The sequence below is a fragment of the Gracilinanus agilis genome, chromosome 4 (genome assembly GCF_016433145.1).
Source record: "Gracilinanus agilis isolate LMUSP501 chromosome 4, AgileGrace, whole genome shotgun sequence".
In the NCBI taxonomy this organism is placed as follows: Eukaryota; Metazoa; Chordata; class Mammalia; order Didelphimorphia; family Didelphidae; genus Gracilinanus; species Gracilinanus agilis.
In genome coordinates this window covers 239,350,643-239,367,326 of record NC_058133.1, presented here as the reverse complement: position 1 = coordinate 239,367,326, position 16,684 = coordinate 239,350,643, and the positions used below count along the sequence as shown (strand labels likewise).

Sequence of the window (16,684 nt, the reverse complement as noted above, 5' to 3'; positions counted from 1 at the left end):
TAATCACTCAAATATACAAGGAGTTAAAGCAATTGTATAAAAAATCAAGCCATTCCCCAATTGATAAATGGGCAAGAGACATGAATAGGCAATTTTCAGGTAAAGAAATCAAAAGTATCAATAAGCACATGAGAAAGTGTTCCAAATCTCTAATAATTAGAGAAATGCAAATCAAAACAACTCTGAGGTATCACCTCACACCTAGCAGATTGGCTAAAATGAAAGAAGGGGAGAGTAATGAATGTTGGAGGGGATGTGGCAAAATTGGGACATTAATGCATTGCTGGTGGAGTTGTGAACTGATCCAGCCATTCTGGCTGGCAATTTGGAATCATGCTCAAAGGGCTATAAAAGAATGCCTGCCCTTTGAACCAGCCATACCATTGTTGGGTTTGTATCCCAAAGAGATCATAGATAAACAGACATGTACAAAAATATTTATAGCTGCGCTTTTTGTGGTGGCAAAAAACTGGAAAAGGAGGGTATGTCCTTCAATTGGGGAATGGCTGAACAAACTGTGGTATATGCGGGTGATGGAATACTATTGTGCTAAAAGGAATAATAAACTGGAGGAGTTCCAGGTGAACTGGAGAGACCTCCGGGATCTGATGCAGAGCGAAAGGAGCAGAGCCAAAAGAACATTGTACACAGAGACTGATATACTGTGGTAAAATTGAATGTAATGGGCTTCTGTACCAGCAGCAATGCAATGACCCAGGACAATTCTGAGGGATTCATGGTAAAGAACGCTACCCACATTCAGAGGAAGGACTGCAGGAGAGGAAACATATAAGAAAAGCAACTGCTTGAACGCATGGGTTGGGGCGGACATGATTGAGGGTGTGGACTCGAAACTACCACACCAATGCAACCACCAACAATTGGGAAATTGGTCTTGATCAAGGAGACATGACAAAACCAGTGGAAAAGTGCGTTGGCCATGGGTGGGGGAAGTGCGGGGGGGTGAAGGGGAAAATAGGAGCATGAAACATGTAATCATGTTAAAAATGATTATTAATAAATGTTAAAAAAAATTAAAAAAAAATTAAAAAGTTTTTTGTTCAAACAAAACCAATGCAACCAAAAGTAGAAGGGAAGCAACAAATTGGGGAAAAATCTTTATAACACAATCCTCCCTCAAAAAGTCTAATTTCTCAAATTTATAAGGAGCTAAATCAATTGTACAAAAAACAAACCTTTCTCCAAGTGATGAATGGGCAAGGGAAATGCATTGGAATTTTTCAGATAAAGAAATCAAAACTGTCAATAAGTACATAAAAAAGTGCCCCAAATCTCTCACAATTAGAGAAATGCAAATCAAAACAACCCTGAGGTCTCACCTCATATCTAGTAGATTGGCCAACATGACAGCAAAGGAAAGTAATAAATGTTGGAGAGGATGTGGCAAAATTGGGACACTAATGCATTGCTGGTGGAGTTGTGAATTGATCCAAACATTCTGGATGGTAATTTGGAACTATGCCCAAAGGGCTATAAAAGACTGCCTTCCCTTTGATCCAGTCATCCCACTCCTAGGTTTTTACGGGGGAAAAAAACTAGTAGAAAAATATTCATAGCCTCTCTCATTGTGGTGTCAAAACACTAAAAAATGAGAGGGTGGCAATTCAGAATTATGCCCAAAGAGCCATAAAAGAATGCCTGCCCTTTGATCCAGCCATTCCATTGTTGGGTTTGTACCCCAAAGAGATCATAGATAAACAGACTTGTACAAAAATATTTATAGCCATGCTCTTTGTGGTGGCAAAATAAATGGAAAGAGAGGGTATGCCCTTCAATTGGGGAATGGCTGAACAAATTGTGGAATCTATTGGTAATAGAATACTACTGTGCTGAAAAGAATAATGAATTGGAGGAATTCCATGTGAACTGGAACAAATTCCAAGAATTGATGCAGAGAGAAAGTATCAGAACCAGAACATACACAGAGACTATGGCACAATGGAATGTAATGAAATTCTCCACTATCATCAATGTAATGATACAGGACCATTCAGAAGGACTTATGAGAAAGAATGCTATCTACACTTAGATAAAAAACTCTGGGAGTAGAAATGCAGAAGAGAAATACATGATTGATCATATGGTTTGATGAGGATATGACTGGGGATATTGATTTTAAATGATCACTCATTAATAAATATGGAAATAGGTTCTGAACAATGATACATGTAGAACCCAAATTGCTAATCAGCTAAGGAAGGGGAGATGCAGGAGGGGAGGGAAAGAAAAAGAATCATGTAACCTTGAAAAAATATTCAAAATGAATTAATTAAATAAAAAATACAGCCTCAAAATGACTACAGGAGAGAAAGAACAAACAAAGAAATAGAGTGAAACAACTGAGAAGAAAAGAAAAATCCAAAAGCTAGGCAAAGAAATCTGGGAAACTGAGATGAGAGAGCAAGCACAGTCAGCAGGAGACTATTGCAAGGAAGGAAGAGTAAGCCATGAATAAGCCACAAATCCCACCCCATCTGGTGTTCCATTTTCAGGACCTATGACCAAGCCAACATTCAGATTCTGAGGCCCTACCTAGGCAAATAGAGTTCAATCAACCCATACTTCTTGAAATTCTGAACCTGTGGGGAAATCAAGAATCCAGTCCTGGGCACTGTGTGTTGAAGTGGGCTTATCTGCATGGACCCAGAGCAAAGCCAGGAGTCCCAGTTTGGGATTGGGGTGAGGACATAGATCCCAGTTTGAGGTAGTTGGTAGATTAAAAATGCATCCTGATGTTTTGTGGAAAGCTCAGTGTGGAACTCCAGAACAGGAAAATCAAATGGGTGTCTGATTAGATCAAGTACTTAGTGAGAACAAAAAACTTTACAGTTGAGCCTGAGGCTAGAATCTGAACAGTTCCTAACCTGATGAAGCCCAGAGTAAGACCAAAAGCTTATGCCCAAGCCAGAGGGAAGTCTTTAAGCTATCAGCATCTTAAGGGTTAATTGAATCAGCAGTGGGAGGTAGCTCTCAGAACTCTCAGCCCTCATATCATACCATATCAGAAAACTAAAACTGGCAGATACAGAAAAAAAAAAGCTAAGGGTAGCATCAAGGAAGGACTGAAGTTTAAGAAGGTACCCTAACCTCCCATAAAATATCCATTAAAAAGATAGGAAAAATAAGCAAACAACAAAAAAACCCACCTAACTCTAAAGAATTTTTATGGAGACAAAGAGCAAGGTATGTGAAAAAAAATCAAGGGGCTAAAAAAAGAGGATTTCACTGAGAAAAAAGGGAAAGGAGAAATTGAAAGGGGTAAATTATATGCCGTAAGGAGGCATAAAAATCATTATGGAGAGGGGAGGATAAGCATTGTGATGGGCAGTGTTTAAACTTTACTCTCATCATAACTGGCTCAGAGAGGGGAAAACAAATATACTCAATGGGGTATATAATTATATCTTATTCTACAGAGAAAGGGGAAATAATTGGAGGAAGGGAGGAGTGGGGGATGATGAAAAGCGAAATACTGATGAAGATGAACTGAGTAAAAAGCAGTAGAGCAGGATCAAAAAAGGAAAATAAGATGGAGGACAATACACAGTCAGTAATCATAACTCTGAATGTGAATGGGATGAACTCACCCATAAAATGGAAGCAGATAGCGGAGTGGATTAAAAACCAGAATCCTACTAAATGTTGTTTACAAGAAACACATTTGAAGCAGAGGGATATACAGATTAAAGGTGTAAAGTTGAAAAGACCTTGTACCCCTTTAAACTACATTACCCAAACTCCCTTTCACCATACTCATAATTCCTTAAGCCTTTTCCTTTTGGTCGTTGGTTTTCATGGGCTGTATGGAAATGGTTTGTTGTTTTTTTTTTTGTTTGTTTGTTTGTTTTGCGTGATCAACAGGGTCTTTTGGCATTGGAGGCGGCTTGGTGAAGGGTGAGTTGGGACTCTTTCTCCACGTTTTAATAAATCCTTATAAATATCATACTTTGGAGGCATTGAATATTACATTTTGAAACTTATAGTTTGGCGACGTCATGAAGGGACTAGCCTCAGATCCCCCGTGGAATGAGTTCCCAGTTGGGGTTTCCCAGCCACTGCTTCCCAGCTGTGCCCTGCCCCCCTCACTCCCTGCGGCCAAGTTTTCTGCCATTTTAAAACCTTTGCTGGGCTGCTGCCTCCCACCTCTTCCCCAATCTGTGCCTTTCCCTCCCAGATGTCTCCCACTCATCTTCACACCACCTCGACCCTTTTGTTGGGCCACCCCAGCTGCAGCCTCCCTTGCCTCCTTGCACTGCCTCCATGCCCCAGCCTCAGCTGCTGGCACTGAGTTTGAGAGGCTACAGCTGCCCTTAGCTGGCTCCCATAGCTGCAGTTGTAGGCACGGATCACCTCCTGATGCCCCACTGTAAACCCCCCCTCCACTCAATCCCCCTGAGTCAGCTGCTGCCTCCCAGGGCCTTCCATGCACTTTTCCCCATTCCCTGGACTGCTGGATCCTCCCTAGCTGAAGCTGCAGCCACAGCCAAAGTCACACCGTGGCTGCTGCTGCCAGACTGGGTTTGAAAGCCTCAGGCTGCCTTCAGCCCCAGGCCACAGCCTGCAGCTTAAGCTGCTTCATCTGCTATTGTAGTTTCCTGCCACTACAGGAGCCTCTTTTGGACCTTTTAGCTAGCCTGTCTACTGATTCCGTGATTGGTAAGTTTAAAAAGCACCCCTCAGTACCTAGCCCCAGCACGCGAAAGAGCTTTTTTACCTTGTAGAAATCCCTAACTTCTGCTGAGGTTTTTACCTTGGTGTGGGGAGCTCCTGACCTTTTTTCACCAACCCCAGCCTGCTTTCTAGCTTCCTCCCTGCCCAACTTAGGTTTCAAAAAGCAAGGTAACTGCTTCAACTCCCAGTTTCTGACTGTAAAGGCTTTTAGAGCAAATCCACCCTGTTTTGTAGCCATATCCTTCATTTTAACTTCTCACAAACACAATCATGCCCTTTGCTCCCACCCCTACCCTAACCACGCTCCTTACTCTTCCCTCTTATAGTGGGGCCACTTAGCCACCAGAGGTCAGTAGAGAGCACTGAAAAAATTTTGTTTCTTTTTCTGTTTTCTTTCCCTTTTTTTTTCCTGCTAAGCCATAGTGGGTATTTTTCTGCCACTAGAGGGCAGCAACACCAAACAAACAAACAAACAAATAAATAAAGGCATCAAAGATTTGTTTTAATTTAAAAAATAATTAAAAATAAATAAACAATTATAAACTACATATAGTATTGTTATATTGGTTGAAACAGTGTTATTTGTGTGAAGGTGTAGTTATGCCAGTGATATGTAGCAAGCTGGAATCACTCCACTCCCCATTGACAGGCTTCAGGTAAAAGGGAGGGGCACAAACTAGCTGAGTACTCCTTGTACTCTCACCCCTCCCACCAAGAAGTTAGAGATCAGTTTCAAATGGTGTTTGAACTGTTATTTTCAGATCTCAGTCAGCAGATTGGGTAAGGCTGATCTCCTAGAGATGTTAACTTTCACAACTTATTTTCCCACAGGTTTGAGTCAGGAGAAAGTAGTAAAAACTTGATTCTGAAGCTTTCAGGGACTAAAGGAGGATCTGACTTGTTTAGGCCACAAAACTGAAGGAATTAAGCCTGAAGGAGGTTGTGAGTATTCCCCAAATAATAGCCAGGCACAGCTACCAAAAGGTGAAAGTTTACTGATAAGTGAGGAAGGGAAGGGAGGAAGGTTTTGTCAAGGATAGAATAAGGTCTGGGAAGAGCTAAACTGTTAGGTTGAAACAACCCCTCCCCCCAAAAGGGAGAGGTATTCTTTATAGCTAGTTTGCCCTCAAAGCCTTAAATAACAAATAATAATGGTTGTATTGTTGCTGAAGGTCTAATCTAGCTAACAGGTAAGAGGCAGAGAAACTATAAATGGCTTTACATAGTTCTCCAGCTAAAACTCTCTCCTGAGCAACCAGATCTGGGATCAGCAAACAGAGCTTAAAACTGCCTTAAACAGCCCCCTCACCCAGAGTTCTCCGGGGTGGAGGGGCTGGAATTCTGGGTTGAGGTTTGACACCGTAGCTTGCAGAAATTCCACACTGTCATTTCAATGTTGCAATTATAAACAAATTACAATATATAATATAAATGAATAAATTATAAATAATTTTTTCAAATAAAATTAAACAAAACCATATAAAATAAAAACAAAATAAAACAATATACAATATCCTTTAGCTTGCCCCTACCTCCAAATAAATAAATAAACAAATCAATATATACATCAAAACTTATTCCCTTTTCCACTTCCCTTTAATCTACCCTTTTGATCACAATGCTCAGCAGTATATATGCTATTCTACAAGAAACTCTTGCAGTTTTTGCCCAATTAGGGCAATTATAGAGTTCCAGATTACCTCTTTGTTCCTATGTGGCTTGTAGTTTTCTTTTTTCTCTGGACTGGAAGGTCATATCAAAGGAGAATGTGAGCCTACATACAAGTTCAATTGAACCAGATTGTGCATTACTTACATGGTCAAATGACAAAGGAGGTTTCTCCCCAACACAGGTCTGATTTTTGCAAACCTGTTTCCCCTGAAATAGAAATATCAGGCCCCTCTTCTATATCTCAGGTGCAGAACCTCCTCTCTCACACTCTGAACCAACTTGCTCATGTTCTACAAATCCTGGTTAACCTTACCTCCCCACAGTCACCTTCCCAGAAACCACAACCACTAAATGATTCCTGTGCAGGCCTTTTCCCCTTAAGGGAAGTGTCCACAATAAGACCTGATGGGGATGTGGTTACATTGAAACAACATAACCATTTCACGTGCCAGGACATCAAAGATTTAAAAGAAAACTGCCCCTCTTAGGAAGAAGAGCCCATAACAGTAACTTTAAAAAAAGGATGATTTTCTTTGACTATGACCTCTCTTATAAAAATGTAGAAAAATTGCTCTGGGCTTTCCTAATGGAATATGAGAGCATTAAAATTATCTCTCATGTTAACAAAGCTTGAGGATGCAATGTAGCATGCTGGCCATCTGAAGATCCTAAATGCCAGTGTAATGACCCCAAATACGATTCAGGCTTACATCTTTCTAGGGATGCCATTCTCAAAGCAATGCAAGCATGCACTGAGAAACCACAGGCCTGGACCAAATTTAAGCATATTACACAATCTGATGATGAGACACCCTCTCAATTCATGGACAGGCTCATTGAGCTGGGAAATAAATACATGGAACTTGAGCTTTCTGTTGAAAAGGATATAAGGCCAATAAAGGAACAATTTGTCAATAACTCTCATAGAGAGATCCAAGATCACTTTAAAACAAATTGCCCTACATGGCCTGAAAGAGATCATGATGAATTAAGGATAACTGCTGTTGATGTCTCTAATAACCATAAAGAGAAACAGGAAGAGAATAATAGTTTACTGGACATATTTCAAAAGAAACTATTCTCTTTAAGTGATAAAGTAGGAAAAGAGTATGCTACTCAACCAATAGCAATTACCCCTCTCCAAGAATCTAACTCTCAGCCCCTTATATGCCACTTCTGTGGGAAAAGGGGTCACATAATGATGAACCGTAGGACTTGGAAACAAGCAATTAGAAATAATAACTTCAGAAATTGCAACTTTAGAAATAATAATTATAGAAGTAATAACAATCATGGAAATAATGATTACAATAATAATTTCGGGAATTGCAACTTTAAGACTAATAACAGATCTAGGAATATGGATCAGGCAATTGATAACTCATACCAAATGACTATAGAGCAGTATATCTTGAGTAGAGCTCGGCCCAGAACCATGCAGGGTGCTATTGCCCCTCAAGGAGGAGCCCAAAGACATACTCAAAGATTATGAAGATATATGGGAGTGGGGTGGGGGGTTGAGGCACAGGAATCAAAGGATACAACCTTTGATTTTAAAGACCCTGATGCCTAACTACCCGTTGTCCCCATCCACTGCCCCCCCATACAGACGAGCCCTATGTAACATTAAAGGTTGATAACACCTATTATGACTGTCCTTTGAACACTGGAGCTTCCAGATCTGTATTGAAGAATACACCACACCCATATTGCAATTCCATAGGATCAATAAGTGTAGTGGGGGTATCAGGGAAACCTCAAATGGTTCCAAAACGTTCCCCTAGAACAGTGTCCATAGTACCCCTAAATGTGGAGCACTCCTTCCTCTTGATGTCTGGCTCCCCTATAAATTTTCTGGGGAGAGATCTTTTATGCAAGCCTAGAGCCACAATAAATAGCTCTCCAGATGGCTCTATGTCACTGGAATTGCCTGAGGAATATTTAAATTTGCTCCCTATGCTTTTTTCAGATAGTCATGAGATGAAGGAGTCTCCCACTTTTAAAATACCAACAGATATACCTGAGTCTCTCTGGGTCACATCACCTTCTGATTGTCGGTTGTCCCTGTCCAAATTAAAACAAAATCTAGCCCACCTCCTTCCATTCCTCAGTATCCTTTCTTGAAGGAGGCAATAGAGGGCATTACCCCAGTGATAAATTCACTAATTGAACAAGGCATCATAATTCCCTGTAAATCTGAACATAATACTCCAAACCTGCCTGTTAAAAAGCCAAAATTGGGGACCACTGGCAAGCATCTCTATCAATTTGTCCAGGATTTGAGGGCTGTGAATAATCATGTTATAAAGAGACACCCTTTATAAAGTTTCCAATAGAAACACTATCATTTCTTCTATTCTTAGCACAGCTACACATTGAATAATTTCTCCTCATTTATTGGAGCTGGTGTATACATGACTGTGTCGAAAAACTTATTAAGATAGATGGTTTAAGTATGATTTTCTTTATCTTAAAGATTATCAATTGTGGCTCATGAAAATGAAGTTAAGTGGCACACCTGGGTTTAGAATCTAGGTCCTCTGACTTTAAGTCTTGCCTATAATCTTTTTAGTATACCATAATTGTTTGCCTGCCTAAGAATGGTTCTGATATTAGACTTCTACATTAAGCCCCTAGAAATATATATCTTCCCATGAATTCTTTTTAAAAGAAGTTCCTCTGGCAAAGATATAGTAATGCTTGTATAATTTACTCATGTTACTGATCAAGAGCAAAGGAGTACTACTCTTATCTATAAGTTTCCTTGATGTCATTATTCAGTTATTTGTGACCACCACTGAAGCTGTTTTCAGACTTAATTGGAGGTTTTTTAAAACAATCTCTTTTTCTTTGCTGAAAAGCATTATTTCCTTTCTGATGCCAAAGTGGTTCCATTAGCTGTCACATGACAGAATTCACGAGCAAGGAGGGAGACTGATAGTGAAGGCAGGGGTAAGATTTGGTTTTGAGGTATCTGACAGAAAATCAGCATGTGTTTGGCACTAGTAAATTGTTTCTGAGTGGAGCTAGAGCTAATGGGAGTGACTGGTAGCTGAATAACCAGGGGCTCTGAGGACTCGTATTATCTATTCATGTAGAGAAAGACAGACAGACACAGAGATAGAGACAGAGTCAGAGAGAGAGAGACAGAGAGAGACAGAAGCAGAGAGAGAAAAAGAAAGACACAGAGAAAACGAACAGTCTGAACATTTATAGCAGTGTGTTCAGTGTTGCTTTTTAAAAACGTCCCATGTAATTAGGTGCTATAGAAATAGTCAACTATGGAAAGCCAAAATCAGTGCTGTTAAGTTCCATAAGAAAAAAAGAGAAAACAATAACTCATATCCAAGAAAATGGAAGAGTTCTAGCTCCCATATTAATGATTCTTCCTTCTACCCACTGCTGAGTTCTGAACATCAGCCAATCCTAGGTCACCCTTATCTCATTAGTATAGTTAGAAATTTTGAGTTTCTTTGGGGACAAATTCCAGAAAGGCTCTTGACCTCTCTGGAGACCTCTGGGATACTTAGTGGACTGTATTTAACTCTGGAAAGAGAAAAAGGCAAGTATAAGAAGTCAGGTTTTTCTCCAAACAAACAAGTAAAATTAAAATTTGAACCCAACATTTCAACTTCAGATTTAGGCTATGTTCCTTCCACTATTATATATTTCTTATTACTGCAAATGTTCCTTGGTGCTTCAGACAAGCTTTTAGACTGGTAGAAAATTGCTATAGCTATGTTTCTGTGCTGTGTGGATCCAAAAACTTTTCAAGTCACTTAGAGGAAGCAGTTTCACCTCTGGTGCTCTTCCTTATAAGGTGCAGAAGGCAGAGGATCTATCCTTACCCCTTCAAGAATGAATATTAGAGTTTGAAGTGACTTTAGAGACTGTGTAAGGGGATTACCTTTATTTTACAGATGAGGATTGAGGACTAGAGAGGGGAAGTGACTTTTCAAGATGACAAAGCTTGTATCTGGTCTCCTATCTATCAAATGCCCTGAAACTCTGAATTTCATTTTCAAATATGTCATCTATGGGATCATAGAACAGATTTAAAGCTAGATTGATACGTTAGAGGCCATTGGAAAAAAACCCTTATTTCCTGCTCCCAGAGGATCATCTCTCATAATGAAGATTTTTTAAAGAAAAATACAGAAAACAATTTTTAAGAATCAGGAAAATTGATCAGCCCACAGTGAAAAAAATCCAACAAAACAATAAAACCTAATCTTAGATGCAATGTCCTAGGATTTCTGCAAAGAAGTAGGGGAGAAATCTTCCCATATCTCTTATTTTTGAGTCAAGATTATTCTTTATAATTCTGAAACACTTATTTTTAATTGTTTGGTGCTTCATGATCTTTACATTTACAATGTTTTATATATCATTTTTTCTGGGTCTGATTACATCACTTTGCATCAGTTTATGTAAATCTTTCCACTCTGTATTTATAATGCTTATAGTTTCTTAACAGTACATATGCCATAAATAACACATTTGTTTCACCACTTTCCAATTGATGGTCATCTACTTTGTATTCAGTTCCCTGCTACCACAAAACATATGGATATAAATATTTTGGTCTATGTAGAACCTTTCTTTCTGTCAATGAACAACTGTGGGGGAGGAGGAAGAGTGGTAATGATGGTATATACCTACCAGTAGAGTTTCTGAGTCAAATAGTATGTGCATTTTAGTCATGCTATATAATTCCAAATTTGTTACAAAAATATTTGTAATAATTCATAACTTCATCAACAATGCATCAATGTCCCTATTTTTCTAACATTTACCATTGCAGTCTTGTCATTTTTGCCAACTTTTCTCAGTTTGAGATGAAATCTAAAGGTTATAGAATCAAAACATGATCTAAATTATGAATAATGGAAGAAATACATACATAAATATACTACTTATACACATATCCACAAATGACATACACGTGCTGTTGTTTTTATATGTTATACATTTAATTTTCTAAATGTCTTGGATATCAAATCTTCATCAGAGCTATCCAAACAAATATTTTCTAAGTCTTTACCTTCTTATCTTAATGCATTAATTTTGTTTGTGCAAATTTTAAAATTTCATGTAATCATGTTATCTATTTTATTTTTTGCTATTGCCTTTACCTAACATTTGTTTAAGAATTCATTCGTTACTGATATCTGTGGAATATATGTGCTTCTCTTCCATTTTTTTAATGAGATGATTTTTAATTCTGGCACCTCTACATTTTGAATTTATTGTGAAATATATCACATGATGAGCAGTTAGATGGTGTAGGTGAACTCATTTTCATAAATTCAAATTTGGCCTCAGTCACTTTACTAGCTGTGCGACCCTTGACAAGTCACTTTCCCTATTTGCCTTAATTTTCTCATTTGTATCCATGAACTGAAGAAGGAAATGCAAACCATTGCAGTATCTCTGCCAAGAAAACTCCAAATATCACAAATGTCACAAAGATTTGGACACCACTGAAATAAGTAAACAACAACAAATGGTTTATGATGTTTGTCTAAGCATAATTTATGCCAGACATCTTTCTAATTTGCCCAGCAGCTTTTATAAAAAAGAAGGGTTTTTTCATAGATAATTTGTGCTTTCATGTTTGTCAACATTGGGTCATTGACTTGAATTACAGCTGCTTCTTCCTTGTCTAGTCTTTTCTACTGAGCTGCTTTTTCCATTTTTAACTATACCAAATAGTTTTGATGGTTAATATTTTGGGATATAGTCTCAGAATGCTATTTCCCTTTTATTTCTTTCATTCTTTTTAAATTCTAACTTTTGATATCTTTTGTTCACCAAAATGAATTTTGTAGTTATTTTACCTAGCTTCCTATAGTATTTCTTTGTGAGTTTAATGACTTAGTGTTAAATATGCCAATTAGCTTAAGTAATATTGTAATTTTTACAATTTTACAAATTATTATAGTTTATCCATGAACACTAAATATTCCTCCAACTATTAAAGATGTTATTTATTTCTTTAAGGGGAATTTTGTAATCAAGATATTGCTTGAGTATTGAGAGACTGATAACAAAATATTTTTGTACATTTTGTTATTACTTCAAATTAGATTTTCCTTTTATATTTCATTTAATTTTGTTATAATATTGAAATGTTATTGATTTTTGTGGAATGATTTTTGTATATTATAACTTTCCAGAAACTAGATATTTCCTCCATTAGTATCTTTGCTGATAACTTAGAATTTTCTAAGCAAACAATAATGTTAACAGCAAATAAAGAATTGTGTTAATGTTTTTAGGAATATAATTTTTCTTCTGGGAATCTTTTTAACAGGATCCCAGAAATTTTGGCAGGTTGCTTCATTATTATCATTGTCATTTACATAATTGTTTCTGTGCTTCATCCTTTCACTTATTTTTATTTTCTATTTCATTAGTAAGTCTACATTTAGATTTGTTTTGCTTTATAATAAATAATAAAGAATCATTATTTTATTACATTATGACTTATAAAAATGTAATTTGCTTTTCTGACTTTTTACATATATTTACAATTTTTCTTTGCCCTAATATGTGAGCAATTATTGCAAAAGTTCCATGGCAGGAGGGAGAAATATGTATATTCTTTTTAAAAAAAACCCTTACCTTCCATCTTAGAATCAATACTATATATTGGTTTCAAGGCAGAAGAGTGGTAAGGGCTGGGTAATGGGAGATAAATGACTTTACATAACTAGGAAGTGTCTGAGGTTAAATGTGAATCCAAGATCTCCCATCCCTAGGCCTTGTTCTCAATCCACTGAGCTGTCACCATATGCACTTTGAAAATACATAGCAGATTATGCCTTCTTATGCTGTTTGTCAATCTCTTTGTTTTTATTATATTATTTAATATACATGACTTTACTGTCATGTAAATTACATTTATATTTTCCTCTAGTATTTTTAACCATTTATTAATATTTCTTTTTAACATGGTTACATGATTCATGCTTCCACTTTCCCCTTCACCCCCCATATCCCCCCCACCCATGGCTGATACACATTTCCACTGGTTTTAACATGTGTCATTGATCAAGACCTATTTCAAAATTGTTGTTAGTTGTATTGGTGTGGTAGTTTCGAGTCTACATCCCCAATCATGTCCACCTCAACCCATACATTCAAGTAGTTGTTTTTCTTCTATGTTTCCTCTCCTGCAGTCCTTCCTCTGAATGTGGGTAGTGTTTCTTTCCATAAATCCCTCAAAATTGTCCTCTGTCATTGCATTGCTGCTATTACAGAAGTCCATTGCATACAATTTTACCATAGTATATAAGTCTCTGTATACAGTGTTCTTCTGGCTCTGCTCCTTTCACTCTGCATCAGTTCCTGGAGGTCTTTCCAGTTCACCTGGAATTCCACTAGTTTATTATTCCTTTGAGCACAATAGTATTCCATCACCAGCATATACCACAATTTGTTCAGCCATTCCCCAATTGAAGGACATACCCTCCTTTTCCAGTTCTTTGCCACCATGAAAAGCGCAGCTATAAATATTTTCATACAAGTCTGTATCTCTATGATCTCTTTGGGGTACAAAGCCAACAATGGTATGGCTGGATCAAAGGGCAGGCATTTTTTTATAGCCCTTTCAGCATAGTACCAAATTGCCAGCCAGAATGGTTGGATCAGTTCACAACTCCACCAGCAATGTATTAATGTCCCAATTTTGCCACATCCCCTCCAGCATTCATTACTCTCCCCTTCTTTCTTGTTAGCCAATCTGGTAGGTGTGAGGTGATACCTAAGAGTTGTTCTGATTTGCATTTCTCTGATTATTAGAGATTTAGAACACTTTCTCATGTGCTTATTGATACTTTTGATTTCTTTACCTGAAAATTGTCTCTTCATGTCTTCTTGCCCATTTATCAATTGGGGAATGGCTTAATTTTTTATACAATTGCTTTAACTCCTTGTATATTTGAGTAATTAGACCCCTGTCAGAATTTTTGTTATAAAGATTTTTTCCCAATTTGTTGTTTCCCTTCTGATTTTGGCTACACTGTTTTTATTTGTACAAATGCTTTTTAGCTTAATATAATCAAAATCATTTAATTTACATTTTGTAATTTTCTCTAACTCTTGCTTGGTTTTAAAATCTTTCCTTTCCCAGAGATCTGACAAGTATACTATTCTGTGTTCACTTAACTTATTTATAGTTTCCCTCTTTATATTCAAGTCATTCACCCATTCTGAATTTATCTTGGTGTAGGGTGTGAGATGTTGATCTAAACCTAATCTCTCCCACATTGTTTTCCAACTTTCCCAGCAGTTTTTGTCAAATAGTGGATTCATGTCCCAAAAGTTAGACTCTTTGGGTTTATCATACACTGTCTTGCTGATGTCATTTACCCCAAGTCTATTCCACTGATCCTCCCTTCTGTCTCTTAGCCAGTATTGATTTGATGACTGCTGCTTTATAGTATAGTTTAATATGTGGTACTGCTAGGCCCCCTTCCTTCACATTTTTTTTCATTATTTCCCTTGATAGTCTTGACCTGTTGTTATTCCAAATGAAATTTATTATAGTTTTTCCTAATTCAGTAAAGAAGTTTTTTGGAAGTTTTATAGGTATGGCACTAAATGGGTAAATTAATTTGGGTAGAATGGTCATTTATTATGTTAGCTCATCCTATCCATGAGCAATCAATGGTTTTCCAATTGTTTAGATCTAGTTTTATTTGTTTGGAAAGTGTTTTGTAGTTGTTTTCATATAATTCCTGTGTTTGTTTTGGTAGATAGATTCCTAAGTATTTTATATTGTCTAGGGTGATTTTAAATAGTGTTTTTCTTTCTACCTCTTGCTGCTCTAATATGTGGGAAATATATAGAAATGCTGATGATTTATGTGCATTTATTTTGTATCCTGCAACTCTGCTAACGTGGTTGATTATTTCTACAAGCTTCTTAGTTGATTCTCTAGGATTTTTTAAGTAGACCATCACATCATCTTCAAAGAGTGATAGCTTAGTCTCCTCATTGCCTATTTTGATACCTTCATGTTTCTAGTACAATGTTGAATAATAGAGGTTATAACTGGCATCCTTCTTTCACTCCAGATCTTATTGGAAAGGCTTCTAATTTATCCCCATTGCATATGATGCTTGTTGTTGGTTTTAGGTATATACTGTTTATTATTTTTAGGAAAGGTCCTTCTATTCCTATACTTTTCAGTGTTTTCAATAGGAATGGTTGCTGTATTTTGTCAAAGGCTTTTTCAGCATCTATTGAGATAATCATTTGATTTTTGTTTCTTAGATTGTTGATATGGTCAATAATGTGGATGGTTTTCCTAATGTTGAACCATCCTTGCATTCCTGGTATAAACCCCACCTGATCATGGTGGATGATCCTCTTCATGACTTGTTGGAATCTCTTTGCTAGTATTCTATTTAGGATTTTTGCATCTATGTTCATTAGGGAGATTAGTCTGTAGTTTTCTTTCTCTGTTTTTGACCTACCTGGCTTTGGAATCAGTACCATATTTGTGTCATACAAGGAATTTGGTAGGACTCCTTCTTTGCTTATCATATCAAATAATTTGTATAGTATTGGGATTAGTTGCTCTTTGAATGTCTGATAGAATTCACTTGTGAATCCATCAGACCCTGGCGATTTTTTCTTAGGGAGTTCTTTGATGGTTTGTTCAATTTCTTTTTCTGATATGGGATTCTTTAGGTATTCTATTTCTTCTGCTGTTAACCTAGGCAATTTATATATTTGTAAGTATTCATCCATATCTCCTACATCGTTGTATTTATTGCCATATAAATGGGCAAAATAGCTTTTAATAATTGCCTTAATTTCCCCTTCATTGGAGGTGAGGTCTCCCTTTTCATCTTTGATACAATTTGGTTTTCTTCTTTCCTTTTTTTTATTAGATTGACCAGTACTTTGTCTATTTTATCTGTTTTTTCAAAATACCAGATTCTATTCTTATTATGAATTCAATAGTTCTTTTACTTTCGATTTTATTAATTTCTCCCTTGATTTTTAGTATTTCTAATTTAGTTTTCATCTGGGGATTTTTAATTTGCTTCTAGCTTTTTGTTTTCTAGTTTTTTAAGTTGCATGCCCAATTCATTAATCTCTGCCCTCCTTAATTTGTTAATATATAAATTTATATAAATATATAAATGTCAAGAATATAAATTCCCCCCTGAGTACTGCCTTGGCTGCATCCCACAGAGTTTGTTAGAATGTCTCATCATTATCATTGTCTTCAATGAAATTGTTTATTGCTTCTATGAATTCTTCTTTGACAAATTGGTTTTGGAGAATCATATTATTTAATTTC

The 16,684-nt window shown here is 36.9% G+C and overlaps 1 protein-coding gene across 3 annotated transcripts in view; it reads right to left on the bottom strand.

Annotated features, from left to right (window-relative positions):
* Positions 1 to 16,684, bottom strand: part of SHISA6 (shisa family member 6) — a 568,935-nt gene that overhangs the window by 249,252 nt on the left and 302,999 nt on the right. The window contains exon 4 of one of the 3 annotated variants that reach the window (XM_044672701.1): positions 5,836 to 5,858. The exons of the other annotated variants lie outside the window; for them this stretch is intronic. Coding sequence (XP_044528636.1) covers positions 5,836 to 5,858 — 23 coding nt within the window. The remainder of the gene's footprint in view (positions 1 to 5,835; positions 5,859 to 16,684) is intronic. 3 annotated transcript variants of the gene reach the window in all.